General features: G+C 43.1%; 1 protein-coding gene across 16 annotated transcripts in view; it reads right to left on the bottom strand.

The window, feature by feature from the left end:
- The window catches only part of WDR20 (WD repeat domain 20), a 62186-nt gene extending 50979 nt beyond the window's left edge, over positions 1-11207 (bottom strand). For 3 of the 16 annotated variants that reach the window (XM_038545776.1, XM_038545777.1, XM_038545778.1), the window contains exon 1: positions 10875-11202. In XM_038545776.1, coding sequence (XP_038401704.1) covers positions 10875-11123 — 249 coding nt within the window. In that variant the 5' untranslated portion in view covers positions 11124-11202. Of the gene's footprint in view, positions 1-7749; positions 7961-10548; positions 10569-10710; positions 10731-10874 lie in introns of those variants that run through there. The other 13 variants (XM_038545762.1, XM_038545765.1, XM_038545761.1 and 10 more) reach the window with 10 other exon arrangements.
- Positions 11208-17771: the final 6564 nt, after the last annotated feature.

Genomic DNA, 17771 nt, shown 5'->3' with positions numbered 1-17771 from the left:
AGAAATTAACAATCAAGAACCACCTGGTTAAATGTGACATATATTTACATTGTGGAGTATCAAACAATTATAAAAATGAAGACGCTCTCTACTTAGTAATATGGTAAGATCTCCAATATATATCATTAAGCAGAAAAAAAACGAGATGCAAAATACCATACATAGTATGCTTATTCAACTTCTTCTCAGCTCAAATGTCATTTTATTCTTACAGCAACAGAAGGATGAGTCAAAAACAAATAAAATGATTATAAGGAGAGGAAGGAAACTGCAGGGAGGACAGAAATGTAAGCTAAACCTCTCTGAACAGAACCTTGTTTTATAATTCTGATGTTGGATGCACATAAATGTTTTATATAATGAAAACACAAAATTAAATTTATTTCCTAATAGACTTATTGAAGTATAAGTCTGTATAAGTAATTGCTATACAAGGAAGTGCACATATTAAATGTGTATAGCTTTATGAGTTTGGACATAGGCAAACACCCATGATACCATCACCATAACCAAGGTAAAAGACATACCCAGCACCTACAAAAGTCTCCTTATGTCCCTTTATTTTTTTGTTTTTGTGGTAAGAACACTTAACCGTCTTAACATTCTGAAGTGCACAATACCATGTTGTTAACTACAGGCACTATGCTGCACAGCAGATCTCTAGAATTTATTCATCTAGCATAACTGAAACTTACACAAAATTAAATTTAAAAACAATCCCTCATGTTCTAAAACTGGATCATGGTAACAGTTGTGCAACTTGGTAAGTTTGCTAAAAATCATTGAATTATACACTTAAAATAGACAGCAGGAAGGTGCAATAATTTTGCTGGAATTAAGTCTGAAGAGGCAGTGAAAGAACTAAAGAAAGCTAGTGAAGACCAAAGCCTGTCCAACTTCAGTGAGCACCCAAACCACCTGGACACCCTTAGAATGCAGATTTTGACTCAGGAGGCTGGGAATGAGGCCTAATTCTGTACTTCCCACAAGTTCCCACGTGATGACACTGATGGCACAAATCTGTGCACCAAACTGTGAGGATCCAGACAACCTAGAGGAGCTTTGCTCTGAGAAGTAGCTAAGAAACTGGAGCAGTGGCTGCTGGTAGCAAAGGACGGGTAACAAGTTGGTGGGGGCCAAAGGGAGCTTTTTCTTCCCTTTTGCTGTAGGTTTCAACTGAGCCAGGGTTAGAACTGAAAGTGAGTACAAAAGGGTTGGTTAAGGACTAATCACAGCATTTAGAATGCTAAAAAGAGTGGCAGTATAGCAGGAGCCAAAATCACTGAAAAATGAAGGGAAGCGATGAGGGTCCAGCAGGGATGGTGCTGATACAATGTGATGACCTGAGTCCTGAAAGAGGACAATATGCTAGGAGGAGTCCTACAGGAGGACAATATACTAACGTAGTACATTACCTCTGAAATAGTACCAAAAGAAAGAAAATACATTTTAAAAAATCATTTTAAAAACCACACTAAGAGTTCTGGAAGCTAGGATATAGCCAACATTAAACAGGAAAGAAGATAATCTTGCTCTCTCTAATCAAGCCTTGCTAAGCTTCAATCCTCACAGTGACCCCTGGAGGAGCCATGTCACATCCTCAGGCCTCTGGCCTCTAGCTGTCTTGGTTTAGAATCCCTTCCCTCTTCAGCCCAACAACCCATCAGAAATCAGTTCAAATGTCAACTTGCTAAAACCTCTCTAAGTTCTCGCTGCAACTGAGGCAAACATCACACTGTAACATCGTATTGTAATCATCTATGATCTGAAAACCAGAGAAACACTCTTACAAGAGTCAATTTTGTAAATACTTCTTATATTCCTCCCTCTAGTTAGTGGCAGCAAGAGCAAAGGAATGAACCAGAAGAAAAAGAAAAGCAACACAAGACATGCTCAACTTAGAATTCTAGATAATCAGCTCAGCTACTGAGTCAAAAACACCCACAAGTATCACAGAGGCCTCTTCGTGGAGCTAGAAGTGTCACTTAACAGGACAGGAGAGAACTGTCACTCTTAACATTCAATCACACATAACAGCAGGTAAGGTAAGCCGAGATAATCAAAATCAGGGTGCTTAAGCTTTCTGTGCCATGGACTCCTTCTCACAAGGATGTTTCTAAATACAAAAGATTACAAAGGAAATCAATCATTAAAGTAGCTACTAAACAAATTTAGGATCTCTAAAAGTTTCTTTCCCACTGAACGAAAAGCTCTAGTGCAGATCCACTAACTACTGCAATTTTAAAGTAGCGAAGAGTGTAAATGGCATCTGATACATCCAGAACAACCATAATGTGATATGCAAACAAACACCTGTGATTTTCACTGGTGATGAAGTCACAAGCCTGTCACTATTGTGATTTGTTGCCTAGATCCATAATTGGAAGGACATGTTGGAATGCAGTTAGAGTTTTTTCCCATCTAGGTTGACATATCCCCTAAACTCTATTCAGATTAAGCAGCACTATTAAGTGAATATTGTCTAAAATAAGACGCCATCTGCACATCTCACCACTACTTACTTGTCCACCTCACCATCAGATTGTAGGCACTTTAGGCTAGGGACTATGCCTTATTTGTCTTTGGGTCTACCATAAATGTTAGCTCAATGAATAAGTCATTTATTATTCCACTGGACTATGAACTCCTTGATGGCAGATTCTGTCTCAACAACAACACAGAGCAACCCCTCAATAAATCTGATAGAATGAATGCGTATGTGAATATCTTATCTTCTGGGTTGGACGATAATCGATAATCCTCTGAAGGTCAGGGATCATGTCTCATACTTCTTTGATTTCCCATAGTCTAGTATACTGCTTTTCACGTAAAACCACTCAAATATTTATTAAATGAGACATTAAGACGAGACGGAGCCTCTGAAACGAAGATCAAAGTAAGCAAAGAGAATGAGCCCATGTACCAGTTCTGTTGTACCAGGGAAAAAAAAATGCAGTACAGCAGTGAGGCTGGATGTGAATCAACCAAAGGAAAGACAGATCCAAGCCACAGAGATCATCTATAATGTGGTTACTTGAAAATATGTGAAAATATTTCTATTCTTGCTTTTAAAATATAAAAATCTTATAAATTCCTTCCTCATTCTTCTTTCTTATAAAGTCTACAAGTAAATTTTCCTACCGGTACAAAACAAGATAAAAGTGTAGCAAAGACTGGTTTGGCATGTTTTTAGTACAATATACCCTACTTTTAAAAAATCCATATTACAAAATAGAATTGAGAATGCAAACCATGACTCAATTTACAAATTACCAACTGGCAGAGAAGTTGTGAAGTTGAGAAAAATGCTACAAGGTAAGAGCAACTGCCAACTCAATCAGAAACAAAGATAAAGCATTTCTGAAATTAGAAATATAAAGACAGAAGTTTTTAAATTTATAAAAACATGATCTATACACAGTATTTCATGGCAAATCATGAAATCCAATCCATCACGTGTGAAATCCAATCTAATATCCTTCTCCTTGTAGGCAGAGAAATACTTCTCCACTTCAGCTTTACTCCTTAATTCCACTTGATACTTGCATTGGTTATAACATGTGCACAGCACACACTACTTTATATTACAATTACCAGTACAAAAATACAAGCCCCTTACAGGCAGAAGTATCTTACTTCACCCTTACATCATCCACAACAGACAACAGTACCTTGTTTTTTTTTCTTTTTTTTTTTAAAAGATTTATTTATTTATGATAGACATAGAGAGAGAGGCAGAGACACAGGCAGAGGGAGAAGCAGGCTCCATGCACCGGGAGCCCGACATGGGATTTGATCCCGGGTCTCCAGGATCGCGCCCTGGGCCAAAGGCAGGCGCCAAGCCGCTGCGCCACCCAGGGATCCCCCATACCTTGTAAATAAAAGCTCTGTAATAAACACTTCATGAATGAGGATTAGTTTATTTTATTTTATTTGAGAGAGAGAGACAGAGAGAGAGAGAATATGAGCTGGGGGAGGGGCAGAGGGAGAAGCAGACTCCCTGCTGAGCAGGGAGCCTGACTGGGGCCTCAACCCCAGGACCTTAAGATGAAGGCCTGAGCTGAAAGCCACCACTTAACAGAGACTGAGCCACCCACAGGTGCCCCACAGGATTATTTTTTAAAGAACAAGACGTATCTTGTGCTTTATCATAAATAACAGATGCCAAATGTTCTGAGAATAAGGTAACTTATCACTGATCTTCCCAGACAACTTAAAATGTCCTGAAAATGAAGACTAAGAATGTCTACCAATTAAAGTTATTTCTGTTTTTGATGTTTACTCCTAAATAATCACACAGGATATTTCATATTTCTGTACAAACTAACCTCATTGAAATATAAATAAAATAGTTCTCTAAGACCTCAAACACCAGTACAAAAATCTTCACATTTTTAAAACAAGGTTCTTTAGGCATATAGCCAATCTAGTCAGTGATAAAATCCACAATGTTTTGATTCTTGCTCAAGTTTTCTAGCACAATAAATACTTAAATAAAATGAAGTCACTAAATTAACTCAATAATATTAAACATAGGCGACAAGTTTTCTTGAGGGCAAAAGGCTTTGTCTATACCCAGCATCTAGAACAGTATCTCTTATCTGGTAAGCATGGCCCTGAAAATATTTGCTAAAACAATGACATTCATGAGTATCTCATGGATTTCACAGATATATTGTGAGAGCTTATCATTGCTCATATCCATCCATTCTGTTCTTCAAAATTTCATCCTCCTCCTCCTCTTCAAGGTCAAGAGACCAAGGTATCATATAAAAGTTTCTCTCGCCTGCTCTTAAATGATGAGGCAGATAAGGCAGATTAGTATACAAGATTTGACAGCCAAATAACTAAGCAATTATCAATATTTCAGAAGATATTAAGTAATGTCTTCTGAATGGAAAAATGTTTCCATTCAACTCCACATGTACCCTACTAAATATAGTACAAAATTTCTCAAAGTAAATTTGATATAAAAAATCCTAATCGGGGATCCCTGGGTGGCGCAGCGGTTTGGCGCCTGCCTTTGGCCCAGGGCGCGATCCTGGAGACCCGGGATCGAATCCCACGTCGGGCTCCCGGTGCATGGAGCCTGCTTCTCCCTCTGCCTGTGTCTCTGCCTCTCTCTCTCTCTCTCTCTGTGACTATCATAAATAAATAAAAATTAAAAAAAAAAAAAAAATCCTAATCGTCCACGCCTCTTTCTAAACTAGAAATAGGGAGCAGAGAGATGTGACAATTACAAATGGAGTCAAAGTTGTGAACAAGACATGACCCTCTCTGGAGAGGTCAGTAGCCAAAACTAGCCTGTGGGAAAAACCTTTGAAAGGCTTCTAGCTCACCCCCCCCCCCCCCAATGAATTACTCAGTCACCAACAGGTGGTCCTGAAGTCTTTGAGAAAGAGACAGACTACCTCCACATAGAACACTCATTCTCTCCCAAGTCAACCCATTGCACTCCTGGATAAACTCTGGCTCTGAAAATATTTTAGCTGTTATTATATGACTCTTCTTCTCGCCCCAGCTTCATGTCAACATAGTGAGTACAAAGCTTTTTCTAGTATAAAGACCTAGAATCACAAGTTCTACTTGCTTTCACAACACACCCCACTCCTCAATTCCCATTGAGTAGGCAATGAATACAAGACAGGAAGACATCTTCCCAATAGAAAGATGGATTTATTTTCATTAAAAAACTTGAGCACAGACTCCCACAACCTTAAGAGTTGAAAAGGCCTTGGAAGCCATCTAATTCTACGCCCCTTCTTCCTCCCCCCTGCCCCCACCATTGTAGGAATTGCTCCAATAACATCTCTGGGCAACACATTTCTGTCCCAGAATCTTAAGATGGGAGAGGAAAAAAAAAAAGTAGCCTCTTTGATTTGAATGTTAAGTAATTCTGCGTATAGTTTTTAAAAGTTGTCTATTAGAGGGATCCCTGGGTGGCGCAGCGGTTTGGCGCCTGCCTTTGGCCCAGGGCGCGATCCTGGAGACCTGGGATCGAATCCCACGTCGGGCTCCCGGTGCATGGAGCCTGCTTCTCCCTCTGCCTGTGTCTCTGCCTCCCTCTCTCTCTCTCTGTGTGACTATCATAAATAAATAAAAATTTAAAAAAAAATGAATAAATAAAAGTTGTCTATTAGAACACAGATTTGAGGGCAGCCTCCATGGCTCAGCAGTTTAGCACCACATTCAGCCCAGGACATGGTCTGGAGACCCAGGATCGAGTCCCTGCGTGGAGCCTGCTTCTCCCTCTACCTGTGTCTCTACCTCTCTCTGTGTGTCTCTCATGAATAAATATATAAAATCATTAAAAAATAAAAATAAATTAAAAACCCCATAAATTTTGATAGGTAATATGTTGTGACAGAAATAGATTAAAAGTAACGTGTCATTTGGTTACTTTCCATTACTTCATGGTCTCTTGCTACACAATTTCCCAGTTGTAAGAAAGCTAAATTTGTTACCTACTAACAATAATTTTAAAATGTCTTTACAAATGGGACGCCTGGGTGGCTCAGTGGTTGAGCAGCTGCCTTTGGCTCAGGGCATAATCCCTGTCCCAGGATCGAGTCCCACATGTGGCTCCCTGCATGGAGCCTGTTTCTCCCTCTGTCTGTGTTGCGTCTCTGCCACTCTCTCTGTGTCTCTAATAAATAAATAAAATATTTAAAAAGCAAAATGTCTTTACAAAGATGTGAGCCACTAAAAATATCCATTATTTGGGAGACCAAAATTAAATAGGTTATTTGGCTTGAAGAGATCTTTTTAAAAGTATGGCATATGGGGTGCCTAGGTGGCTCAGTCCATTAAGCTTTCACTCTTGATCTCAATTCAGGTCTTGATCTCAGGGTTGTGAGTTGAAGCTCTGCGATGAGCTCCATGCCCAGCATGGAGCCTACTTTAATTAATTAATTAATTAATTAATTAAGAGTATGGTATAGATGGACACTGATGCTTTACCCATTCATTCACCCAACAAATAAATAGTAAGGGCCTACCTCATGCCAGACACTCTGCTGGGTGCTAGGAAAACAGTGAAAGCAGAAAACACATGGTCTCTCTTCTAAGCAATCTTTGTTTATAGAAGAGACAGATTATCACCCAGAGAATTACAAATTGAGAAATGTGCTAGAAAGGCAAAGTTCAGGATGTTATGAGAATATGAAGGAAAGTTGATCTAGCCTGGGAATTCAAAGCAGGATATGCTATGGAAGTGACATTTAAGCTGAGATCTGAATGGTGGCCATTCACATTTATATAAAAACATCTCATAAAATGAAAGCACTGGTCCAATAAACCCAGCTACCTTTGGCATCTTTATCCCAAAACAACCTTTTTTTTAAAAAAAGGAAGGCCAAGTATTCTATAAGAAGGTTTAAAGGCTAAGAATTGATAAGTTCTTTGGAGAGAGGGATAGGGTCATACTCTACTGTAGATACCCCACCTTGTATAATTATTAGCATTATAGTCACTCAAATATTTGCTGAAATGATTAACATATTAAATCAATGCTCATATGGGACCCATGGGTGCCTCAGCAGTTGGGTGTCTGCCTTCAGCCCAGGTCGTAATCCCAGGAACTGGGATCAGGTCCCATATCAGGTTCCCCGTGAGGAGCCTGCTTCTCTCTCTATGTCTCTGCCTCTCTCTCTCTCTCTCATGAATAAATAAATAAATCTTTTAAAATAAATAAATACTCAGATTATCTTCAGGTAAGCAAAATAAATTCACAAAACTACATGTCCTTACACAAGTAACTCCATCCCAAACTTCAACTGTGAAAAGAAGATGCTTTCTTGTACCTCACAGGAATGCTATCAAGATTCGATGAGATAATAAATGGCAAAATGCTGGGGCAGATCTTGAAATGCTTGGAGGATATGGCATCCGTGCGATCAAAAAGCTTGATCAGTCCCTTCTCACTATGACAGCTCTTTAGATTCAGTTGTGCTTCATTTTCCTGACCATGAGAAGAAAAAAAAAAAAAAAAAAACTGTAACACAGGTTACTCCTTCTCTAGCCTTGGTTTTCTGGAAAAGGGTGAAACTGCAAAACTCAAAAGTCCCCTCTAGCTCTAGAAACGGACTTGCACATCTTTTTAAAGGGCCAAGAATACACTCCTTGACTCACATTTGAGACTACCTCCTCATTCACTCCACTCCCTCCATGACTCCATACTTCCCTTCAGGAATGGCAGCACATAGTTCATGACTTAAGTTTTTCAGGTCGCCTGGGTGGCTCAGGGGTTGAGCGTTTGCGTTTGGCTCAGGGCATGATCCTGGAGTTTCAGGATCGAGTCCCACATCAGGCTCCCTTCAGGAAGCCTGCTTCTCCCTCAGCCTGAGTCTGTCTGTCTCTCTCTCTCTCTCTGTCTCTCATGAATAAATGAATAAAATCTTACAAAAATAATAAAAATAAAAATAAATGACTTAAGTTTTTCAAAGACTTACTTTTCACTTATTTTACATTTAAATTGAATGTATGCATCCATATTAGACCTTCTGAATAATCCAAATGATTGTTGTAAAACTCTGTATGCCCCAATGAAAAAAAAAAACTAATAAAAACAGTCAAAATGACCAACTGTCAAGAAGAGAGTTATAACTCCTAACCTCAAAAAGTAAATTTCGGTTTCCTGAGTAAGAAAAACTATCTGCTCTATTTTAAAATCAAAAAAGACAGTCTTAAAAACAAGCACTTATACTCAAAAATAACAATAAATACATGCAAACTCTTTCATGGAAAACAATTTTTCTAAAAGAATTACAATGGCTAGAAGAGAACTAAAATGTCCACCATACAATGCTATGTCACTGCATGTAAATGAAATTTTACCAAAAAAAAGTTAGCACCCAAATAAATTATACAGCTAAAAAGAAATCTACATATTTAAGATTTGTCTTGTTTAAAATAATTTTGGAGTGTGGTTCTGAAAAGCTCTCCTTGTTTTAACCTTCGTCAAATAGCATCCCACTACGAGAACACAACTATGATACTTCCAAGCAAGAGATCTGTTTTATGATGCAAACCAAGGCGACCAGGTCCAGATAAGGTCTGCCACTAGAGAATGCCTCAGAAATAACACACTTTCAAAGAAAACTTTCTTATAAAAAAGGTAACGTCGAAACTAGTAACTGTTGGTAAATTTAGCTATTCAGCACGTTTAAAATCTTATACAAGTGTTAGTAACTTAAAATTCTAAACTTATTTCCAGAGAAAAAGTTGATCCTTTCAGTCCTCGTATAAATGGCAGGATAGCAGCTTCCCGTGTGACAGTTACTCTTAATGCTTATTTTAACTGTATTTTACACCTACCAAATATTTCAGGCTTTAAAGTTCATTACAGCTATTATATTAAAAATTACAACGTGAGTACTGCAATGTTCACTTTTTAAAGAGGAGCAGATTGGAATTAAAGAAACTCATCCAAAGTCACCCAACAAGTCAGCAAAAAAGTTGAGAGCAGTACTAAAACTTCAGCTCCTGGACTACTAACTACTTCACACTTTCCCAGTTCCAAAAGAGAGAGAGAGAGAAAAAAAAAAAAAAAAAAGAACTGAAGGGAATTACTTTCAGTAATAACACCATGTCTCAATCACAGTAGAAGGCTTATCATGAACACTCACCAAAAAAAAAAAAAGATGCACCTTGAACAAATGAGACCGCTTGCTACCTCTGGATACTACTGTCCCGTCCTAGTTCTTGAAACCAAGCAAAAACTTACTGCATCTGGATAGATTACATCCTAGAGAATGTTCGCTCTTCAATACGGGCAATGTGCTTTCGCACTAACAACAACAACAAAAAAAACACTTGTAAATGAACGTTGCCACCTTTCTCCAGGCTTAGGTACTGTGGGGACACATCAATTCCAAGTCAAAGACCACCTCTCAAAAGTAAGCAGTACTCAAGGAGAACAGAGTTACACAGCCAATAAAGGAAAAGCTCTAATAAGTTGCTTCTTTCGAAGAGATATTTTTAAAGGATGATTACATGCTTCACAGAATTAATGTTAAGTCGCCCGCCAAGGGGAAAAAAAAAAAAAAAAAAAAAGGATTCTTGTAAAGTAGCTTTTAAGGCATATCCCTCCCTCTTTTGGGACACAGTCTGACTTGTTGGACAAGAATGATCCGGGCACGCTGACACAGAACCCCTATGAACCTAGCTTAGATCACTGAAAACATCACTTCGACCTGCCAACTATAAGTCTTTTCCGTTCTGTAAGGGCCAAAATGACCCCTCTTAATCTCTCCGGAGAAGGTTCTCCGGCAGAGAAAAGTGACAGCCAGTCCTCCTTCCGAGGTTTCTGGGGAAAGTGTCAACAGCAGAGAGAGAGGCTCCTAGGAAGTGTCAGTGCGGTAGCAGGTGGAGTAGCCCCCGGTGCCGAGCAGGTCCCTCCTGACCTAGTCTCCAGTCCTCCGCTTCCAGCCGGGATTCCGCCTTGCAGACCTTCCCCAGCCGCCCGGCGCCCCCGTTCCCACCCCGCAGCGAGGCTCCCAACTCTCCCGGGAGGCCAGGCAGTCTAGGCAGACGCGACGGCCACCCCACCTCTTCCGGGGACTCGCAGGCCCGCTCCCTGGCCGTGTCGGAGCCCGACGGACCCTGCGAGGGGGAAGGCAGCCGGCGCCCGGTCGGGCCTCCCGGACCCAGCCCCGCACCCCGCGGGCCCCTCCCACCGCCCCCACCCCCTGGCAGCACCACCGTCCTTACTCGCGAATCCCCCTTCCCCCGGAGCACCCCAGCGGAGTTACCGGCCCACTCCGAAGTGCGAGCGACCGCCGCCCCTACCGGTCACCCCGGCCCCCACTGTCACCACCCTGCTCGCGGCCCCCGCCCACGCCGCTGGCGAGCCCCGGTGACGCCCGGGTCGGTACCTTGCGGACCCCCTTGTAGATATAGAAGTAGAGCTCCCGGCCCACATTGAAGCAGAGGCGGTCGCCGTTGCCGGACTGGTCGTTGAGGTTTACGAAGGAGACGCGGACGGGGTTGGATCCCTGCGAGTTGAAGGGCACCCGGTTGGGCCGGCTGTACTCCGAGTGCGGCAGCAGCTTGTACAGACCTTCCCGAGTGGTGAATTGGGTCTTAATCTCGTTCATCTCCTTCCCTCCTCCCTCCGTCGCCATCTTGGAAAGCAGCGTTCATCCTGCCCTAAGTGCCCGGATCACGCCCACCGCGCAGGCGCCGTCCCTTCCCCCCGCCCCCCGCCTCTCCCTCGTGGCCCCGCCCACCCGCGAGGCGGCCCCGCGGAGGCCGGCCGAGGGGCAGGGGCGGGCTTGTTTACGGCCGCACTGCGCAGGCGCGCTCACCTGGCGCGCCCGGCGCGGCTGGGCGTCCGCAGGCCCCGCCCCCGGGCGCGGCCTCGGGGCGGCCCCCGGGCGGTGCAGGTGAGGCGGTAGGCCGCCGCCTCCGCCGTCTCCGCCGCCTCCGCCCCCGCCGCGGCTGCCTCCGCCGCCGCCGCCTCCCCGCCACCCGCCCCGCCGGTGAGCAGACGCCGCGGCGGGGCTGCGGTCGCGAGCGCAGAGGTGACCTGGAGCGGCCGGCGCAGCCCGGAGGAGCGGAGGGAGAGGGCCGCGCCCCCGTACGCGGTGGGCACGTGGGGAGCCCCGGCGTCCTGCCTCGGGGCACGGCGGGGGCTCCCCGAAGCTGGGGGCCGCTGCCCCGCGCCAGCCCGCACGACGCTCGGGGACCCCTCCGCGCCTCCCCGAGCCACTTTCCGAGAAGGTACCGAGGGCCCTGAGCGCCCCGCGTCCCGGCGGCGGGGGGGCGGGGGCAAGGGGCGGGAGCGCCCTGGACGTGGGTGCACACGTGGGTCCTGGCGCGTGTCTCTGCAGGTCGGCTCTCCGGCGGCCTGTCGGGCGAAGTAGGTTGTGCTGGCGCTTCCGCTGCTTCAGTGTGTCCTCTCCAGGTGTTTGGAGCAAAGAGGGAGCGTCGGGTCGGGCAGCGGCTTTCGGAACCAGAGACCCAGGGGAAGCCCGAGGCTCTATTCTCATGCGCAGTAGCTTGACAATTAGAGGCCACTGGTGAAAAAGAAAAAAATTAAAAACCAGCTCAAGTGGGACCTGCCAGATTGCTACGCAGAGTTGTGTGCATACGCTATGCTAGATGTAGATGTGGAAGGACAGGCGCCCGGGTCGAGGATTAGACAGTCACTATCTTACAGCTGGGTTTCCTTGGCAGGTTGCACATAAAGTTTCTAAAGCGACAGAAATTTCCTGGGAGAATTACAGGGTGGAGGAAGCCGACGTTTGTTACACCGAGAATGAACTATGTCTTTATTGAAATTAAAAAAAAAAAAAGAGGTTATTTATTTATTTGTGAGAGACGCAGAGACACAGGCAGAGGGAGAAGCAGGCTTCCTGCAGGGAGCCCCGACGTGGGACCCGATCCGATCCCGGGTCTCCAGGATCAGGCCCTGAGCTGAAGGCAGGCGCTAAACTGCTGGGCCACCCGGGGTGCCTCCCGCTTTTTAAGATTTTATATATTTATTCATGAGAAAGACAGAGAGAGAGAGAGAGAGAGGCAGAGGGAGAAGCAGGCTCCATGCAGGGAGCCCAATGTGGGACTCGATCCCGGTACTCCAGGACCACACCCTGGACTGAAGGCAGGTGCTAAACCACTGAGCCACCCGCCTGCCCTGAACTATTTCTTTAAATTCAAATCATAGCTGGAGGGTCGCAAAATTAGTAGATGGAGGTAGAGGAGTCCTGAATCACAAACATCTTATGTATTACAAGGCAAGTAGGTACTGCCAATGATGTAACAATGCCTTTGACACCAACATCCTGTATCCGTTGTTCGTGTTGGCAAAAAAAAAAAAAACACTAGAGCAAAGTCCTATTTAATTAATAGACCCCTAAAATAGCTACAGTTTGTGGTTGTAATTGTTTTTATGTTCTCTGCCTTTCTCTAAAAGTCAAATAGATATCAAAAGTCTTAAAATTGCCAGGATGTGTGCTGCAGTCACCACAGATTTATTCCAATTTCCTAAGTTATTTTACATTGAAAATACATATTTATAATGAGACCCTTGAGGGATAGTGACGTCTGGAATCCTCTAAAAATAATTCAGGTGTGGGCACCTGAGTGGCTCAGTTGGTTAAGTGTCTGCCTTCCGCTCAGGTCATGATTTCAGGGATCCTGGGATGGAGCCCTTTCTTGGGTTCCTTGCTGAGCTGGGAGTCAGCTTCTCCCTCTCCCACCCTTATCCCCACTCTTGCTCTCGCTCATGTCTTTCTCTCAAATAAATAAAATCGAAAAAATAATAATTCAGCTGTGTTCCCTAGTTATCAAGAGGGGGAATAAAGCATACTTTTTTGAAGAAAAGAAAAAGCTCAGCAAGCAAAAATTAATACAAATTTTATTAGCCTTCAATTAACCATAATTAACGACAATTAATAATACCTCAGGTTTTCTGTTAAGGTTTTATTCTATGTAAGTTCAACATATTATCACAATAATAGGCTGTCCCTTTTGTCCTATTCAGAGCTTTTCAATAATATCTTTTTTTTTTTTAAGATTTTTTTATTTATTCATGAGAGACAGAGAGAGGTAGAGACACAGGCTGAGGAAGAAGCAGGCTCCCTCCAGGGAGCTCCATGTGGTACTCGATCCTGGAACTCCAGGATCACGCCCTGAGGCAGAGGCAGACGCTCAACCACTGAGCCACCCAGGCGTCCCAATAATGTCTATTCTTAATATGTTTTTCTCTCGTTCCCACACACACTCTCAAGGATTCAATAATAACACCCAAATTTATATAACAGGACCTGACCTAAAAACAGTTCATTTCTAATTTTCTCTGTCAAGCCAGGCGTTTCTGAATGGGTTGGTGCCTCACAGTCATCCATCTCTAAACCTGATCGTTTCCTTTCCATTCTCAAACTTGAATCCTTATGTAATGGCTTCATGAATGATTTCCTTGATTTTAGTTTTTCTCTCAACTTTCCTCCTGTAAACATCTACCAAATTAATTTTTTAAGCAGTACCTTAGATATTATATTCTCTTACCCCAAGACTCTCAATGACTTGCAATAATCATATTAAATTAGCAATTCACAGCCTATTCTTACATATTACATAAATCCCCCATTCAAGTCAAACTGTACTCCCATCACCCTTAGTTCCTTCTCTGGCGTAGAAAGCTATTCCTTTCCTTTCCTCTTTTTTTTTTTTAAGATTGATTTATTTATTCATGATAGATATAGAGAGAGAAAGAGAGAGGCAGAGACACAGGAGGAGGGGGAAGCAGGCTCCACACCGGGAGCCCGACGTGGGACTGAATCCCTGGACTCCAGGATCGCGCCCTGGGCCAAAGGCAGGCGCCAAACCGCTAAGCCACCCAGGGATCCCCTCTTTCCTTTCCGCTTTATCATACCCTGTTCTTTAAGAACTAGCTAAGTCTCATCATCTTCATGAAGCCTTTCCAACCCTAAAAACCATACTTGAAACCAAAGATTGTCTATTCAGCATTATGGCTGGCTTCATGGAGTGCTTGAAGTCCTAGTAATTGTATTAAACTTTTATGTACGTGTTCATTATATCATTGGAGTGTGTAGTTTTCATCAGATTTTCAAGAGTCCAGCACCCAACTGAACCACCCCGGCACCCCCCCCCCCATATTAATAATTACCTCTCTAAGCTTTTTTTTTTTTTAAAGATTGTATTTATTTGAGAGAGAAAGCAAGAGAGTACTCATGAGCAGGGGAGGGAGGGAGAGGGAGAAGCAGACTCCCCACTGAACAGGGAGCCCTATGTGAGTCTCCGTCCCAGAACTCTGGGACCAGGACCTGGGCCGAAGGCAGATCCATAACCCACTGAGCCTCCCAGGGCCCCCAGATGTTTAAACTTCTGTGGTACTTTCCTGAATTTTTTAAAGATTTTCTTTATTTATTCATGAGAGACACAGAAAGAATGGTAGAGACACAGGCAGAGGGAGAAGCAGGCTCCATGCAGGGAGCCTGAAGTAGGACTCAATCTGGGGTCTCCAGGATCATGCCCTGGGCTGAAGGCAGTGCTAAACCGCCAAGCCACCAGGGCTGCCCACTTTCCTGAGTTTTCATTTGTCACATGTAATATCCTAAAAAATTATCTTCTTTTGGTATTTGTCAGCTCATGCTAATTATCTTGTGTTGATATTTAAGTTTCAGTGTATATATGCTGACTTTCAACCAGATTGTAAGTACATTCTAAGATACGAGGGACCATGTTAAAGTTGTTTATATCCTCGAATAGTTTTTTTTTTTAATAAAGATTTTATTTATTTATTCATGAGAGACACAGAGAGAGGCAGAGACATAGGCAGAGGAAGGAGAAGCAGGCTCCATGCAGGGAGCCCGATATGGGACTTGATCCTGGAACTCCAGGACGACATCCTGAGCCAAAGGCAGACACTCAACTGCTGAGCCACCCAGGCGTCCCTCAAATATTTATTTGATGCCCACATGTGCCACTCTGTCCTAGCCTTTGAAATGCATCAGTAAACAAAATCACTCAGAGTTTATATTCTTGCAAGGAGAAGACTAGATAAACAATAAACACAAGTTAGTAAATTGTATAGTGATTGTGCTAGGAAAAAGTAGTAGAGTGAATAAGGGGGATTGGGAATACGATGGGTAGTTTGCAGTTTGTGATAAAACATGGTCAAGGTAAGGTTCAGTGAGAAAGTGACATTTCAGCAAAGAATTGAAAGAGGTGAGGGAGTGGGCCATGGGAAGATCTGGGGGGAGCCATACAGAATTCCCAAGGCAGAAGTGTACCTAACATGTTCAAAAAATAGCAAGACAGAGACACCTGGGTGGCTCAGTTAGTTGAGTGTCTGACTTTGGCTCATGTCATGATCTCGGAGTACTGGGATCAAGCCCTGAGTCAGTCTCCCTGTTCTGTGGAAATCTGCTTCTCCCTCGCTCTCTCCCACCCCCCAGCTTATGCCCCCTCCCCTCTTTCCCCCTTCTCTCTCCCTTTTCTCTCCCCTCTCGCTCTGGAGAGCATGCACACAGGGCGTGCCCCCCACAGTGACTTTTTTTTTTTTTTAAAGATTTTATTTATTTATTCATGAGAGACACATAGAGAAAGAGAGGCAGAGACACAGGATCAGGCCCATGCAGGGAGCCCGATGTGGGACTAGATCCTGGGTCTCCAAGATTAGGCCCTGGGCTGAAGGCAGCACTAAACTGCTGAGCCACCGGGGCTGCCCCCCACAGTGACTTTATTACAAGAAATAGGTGGGATCTGGGTGGCTTAGCCTGTTAAGCATCTGACTCCGGCTCAGGTCATGGTATCAGGGTCATGAAGTTGAGCCCCATCTGGCTCCGAGATGGGCTTAGAGGTTCTCTTTCTTTCTCTCCTTCTGCCCATCCCCCACCTAAAAGTATAAAATTAGAAAATAGAAAGAAATAGGCATACATAGGTGTCTTTAGGAGCCACATTTAAAAACCTTTACTGACTCATGTAAAGTAACCGATCTTTCCAATTTATCTTGTTGGGTGTGCGTATTCTATTATTATATTATGACTCGGTACTTCCTTATAAGACCATTATGGGACTTGAAAACAAATTTGGAAAACATCACATAACATAGTGTCCTTAATATAGCAAGCCTAGTTTCTGCCTCAGATTTGCAAAATGGTAAAACTGACACACAATCAGGATTACTAAATTACAGTGTTTTTAGATGCAAATTGATCTTGCACAAAACATCTTATTCTTTCTTCAATAACTGTTATGAAGTAAATATAATACTTAATGTTTCACACATATCTAGAAATATTAGTGCTTCTTTTTTGAAGTATAGGTACTTTTTAAAGATCTCTTTTTTTTAATCTTTTTTTTTTTTTAGATTTTTTAAAAAGTTGATTTATTCATGAGAGACAGAGAGGCATAGACATAGGTAGAGGGAGAATCAGGCTCCCCACAGGGAGCCCGATGCAGGACTTGACCTCAAGACCCTGGGCTCACGCCCTGAGCCACAGGTAGCCGCATCACTGGGCCACCCAGGCATCCCTTTTTTAAAGGTCTTTTAAAGTTTTCCAATCAGGACAGCCCCGGTGGCGCAGCGGTTTAGCGCCGCCTGCAGCCCGGGGTGTGATCCTGGAGACCTGGGATTGAGTCCGGCGTCGGGCTCCCTGCATGGAGCCTGCTTCTCCCTCTGCCTGTGTCTCTGCCTCTCTCTCTGTCTCTCATGAATAAATAAATAAAATCTTTAAAAAAAAAAAAAAAGTTTTCCAATCAGCACATTTTGTGGGAGCCTACTATGTGGGCATTATGTTCAGTGCTTATACATGCTCTCATTTTCATGCATGATCTTATAAAGTAGGTGCCATTATTCCCTTTTATACACATGAAAACTAAGAGAGTCGTGAAATGACTTGTCCAAGGTACTACCCTAGAAGTAGGTATTAGCAGAAGTAAAATTTGAGTTCAGGTCTCCAAAGAGAAACATCTTGGAGTAAAATAACCACATAAAAAAAATAATAACCACATACTTGTTTTTAAACTACACATTACTAAAAGGTGAAGAATAGCAATTCAAGTGAAGCAAACATGGTTTTTTATAATTCACGGTTTTTTTGAAATTCAAAACTAGAAAAAAACCCACAGAATGGGAGAAAATATTTGCAAATCACACCTGATAAGGTACTCCTATAGAATATACATAGAACTACAATTCAAAAAGCAAATAATCTAATTTTAAAATAGGTGACGGATCTGAATAGATATATCTCCAAAGATGTATAAGTGGCCTCAACATCATTATCATCAGAGAAATGCAAATA

Source organism: Canis lupus, chromosome 8 (genome assembly GCF_011100685.1).
Source record: "Canis lupus familiaris isolate Mischka breed German Shepherd chromosome 8, alternate assembly UU_Cfam_GSD_1.0, whole genome shotgun sequence".
NCBI lineage: Eukaryota > Metazoa > Chordata > Mammalia > Carnivora > Canidae > Canis > Canis lupus.
Note: the sequence above shows the minus strand (reverse complement) of the source record. Positions and strands in the feature narration are given on the sequence as shown.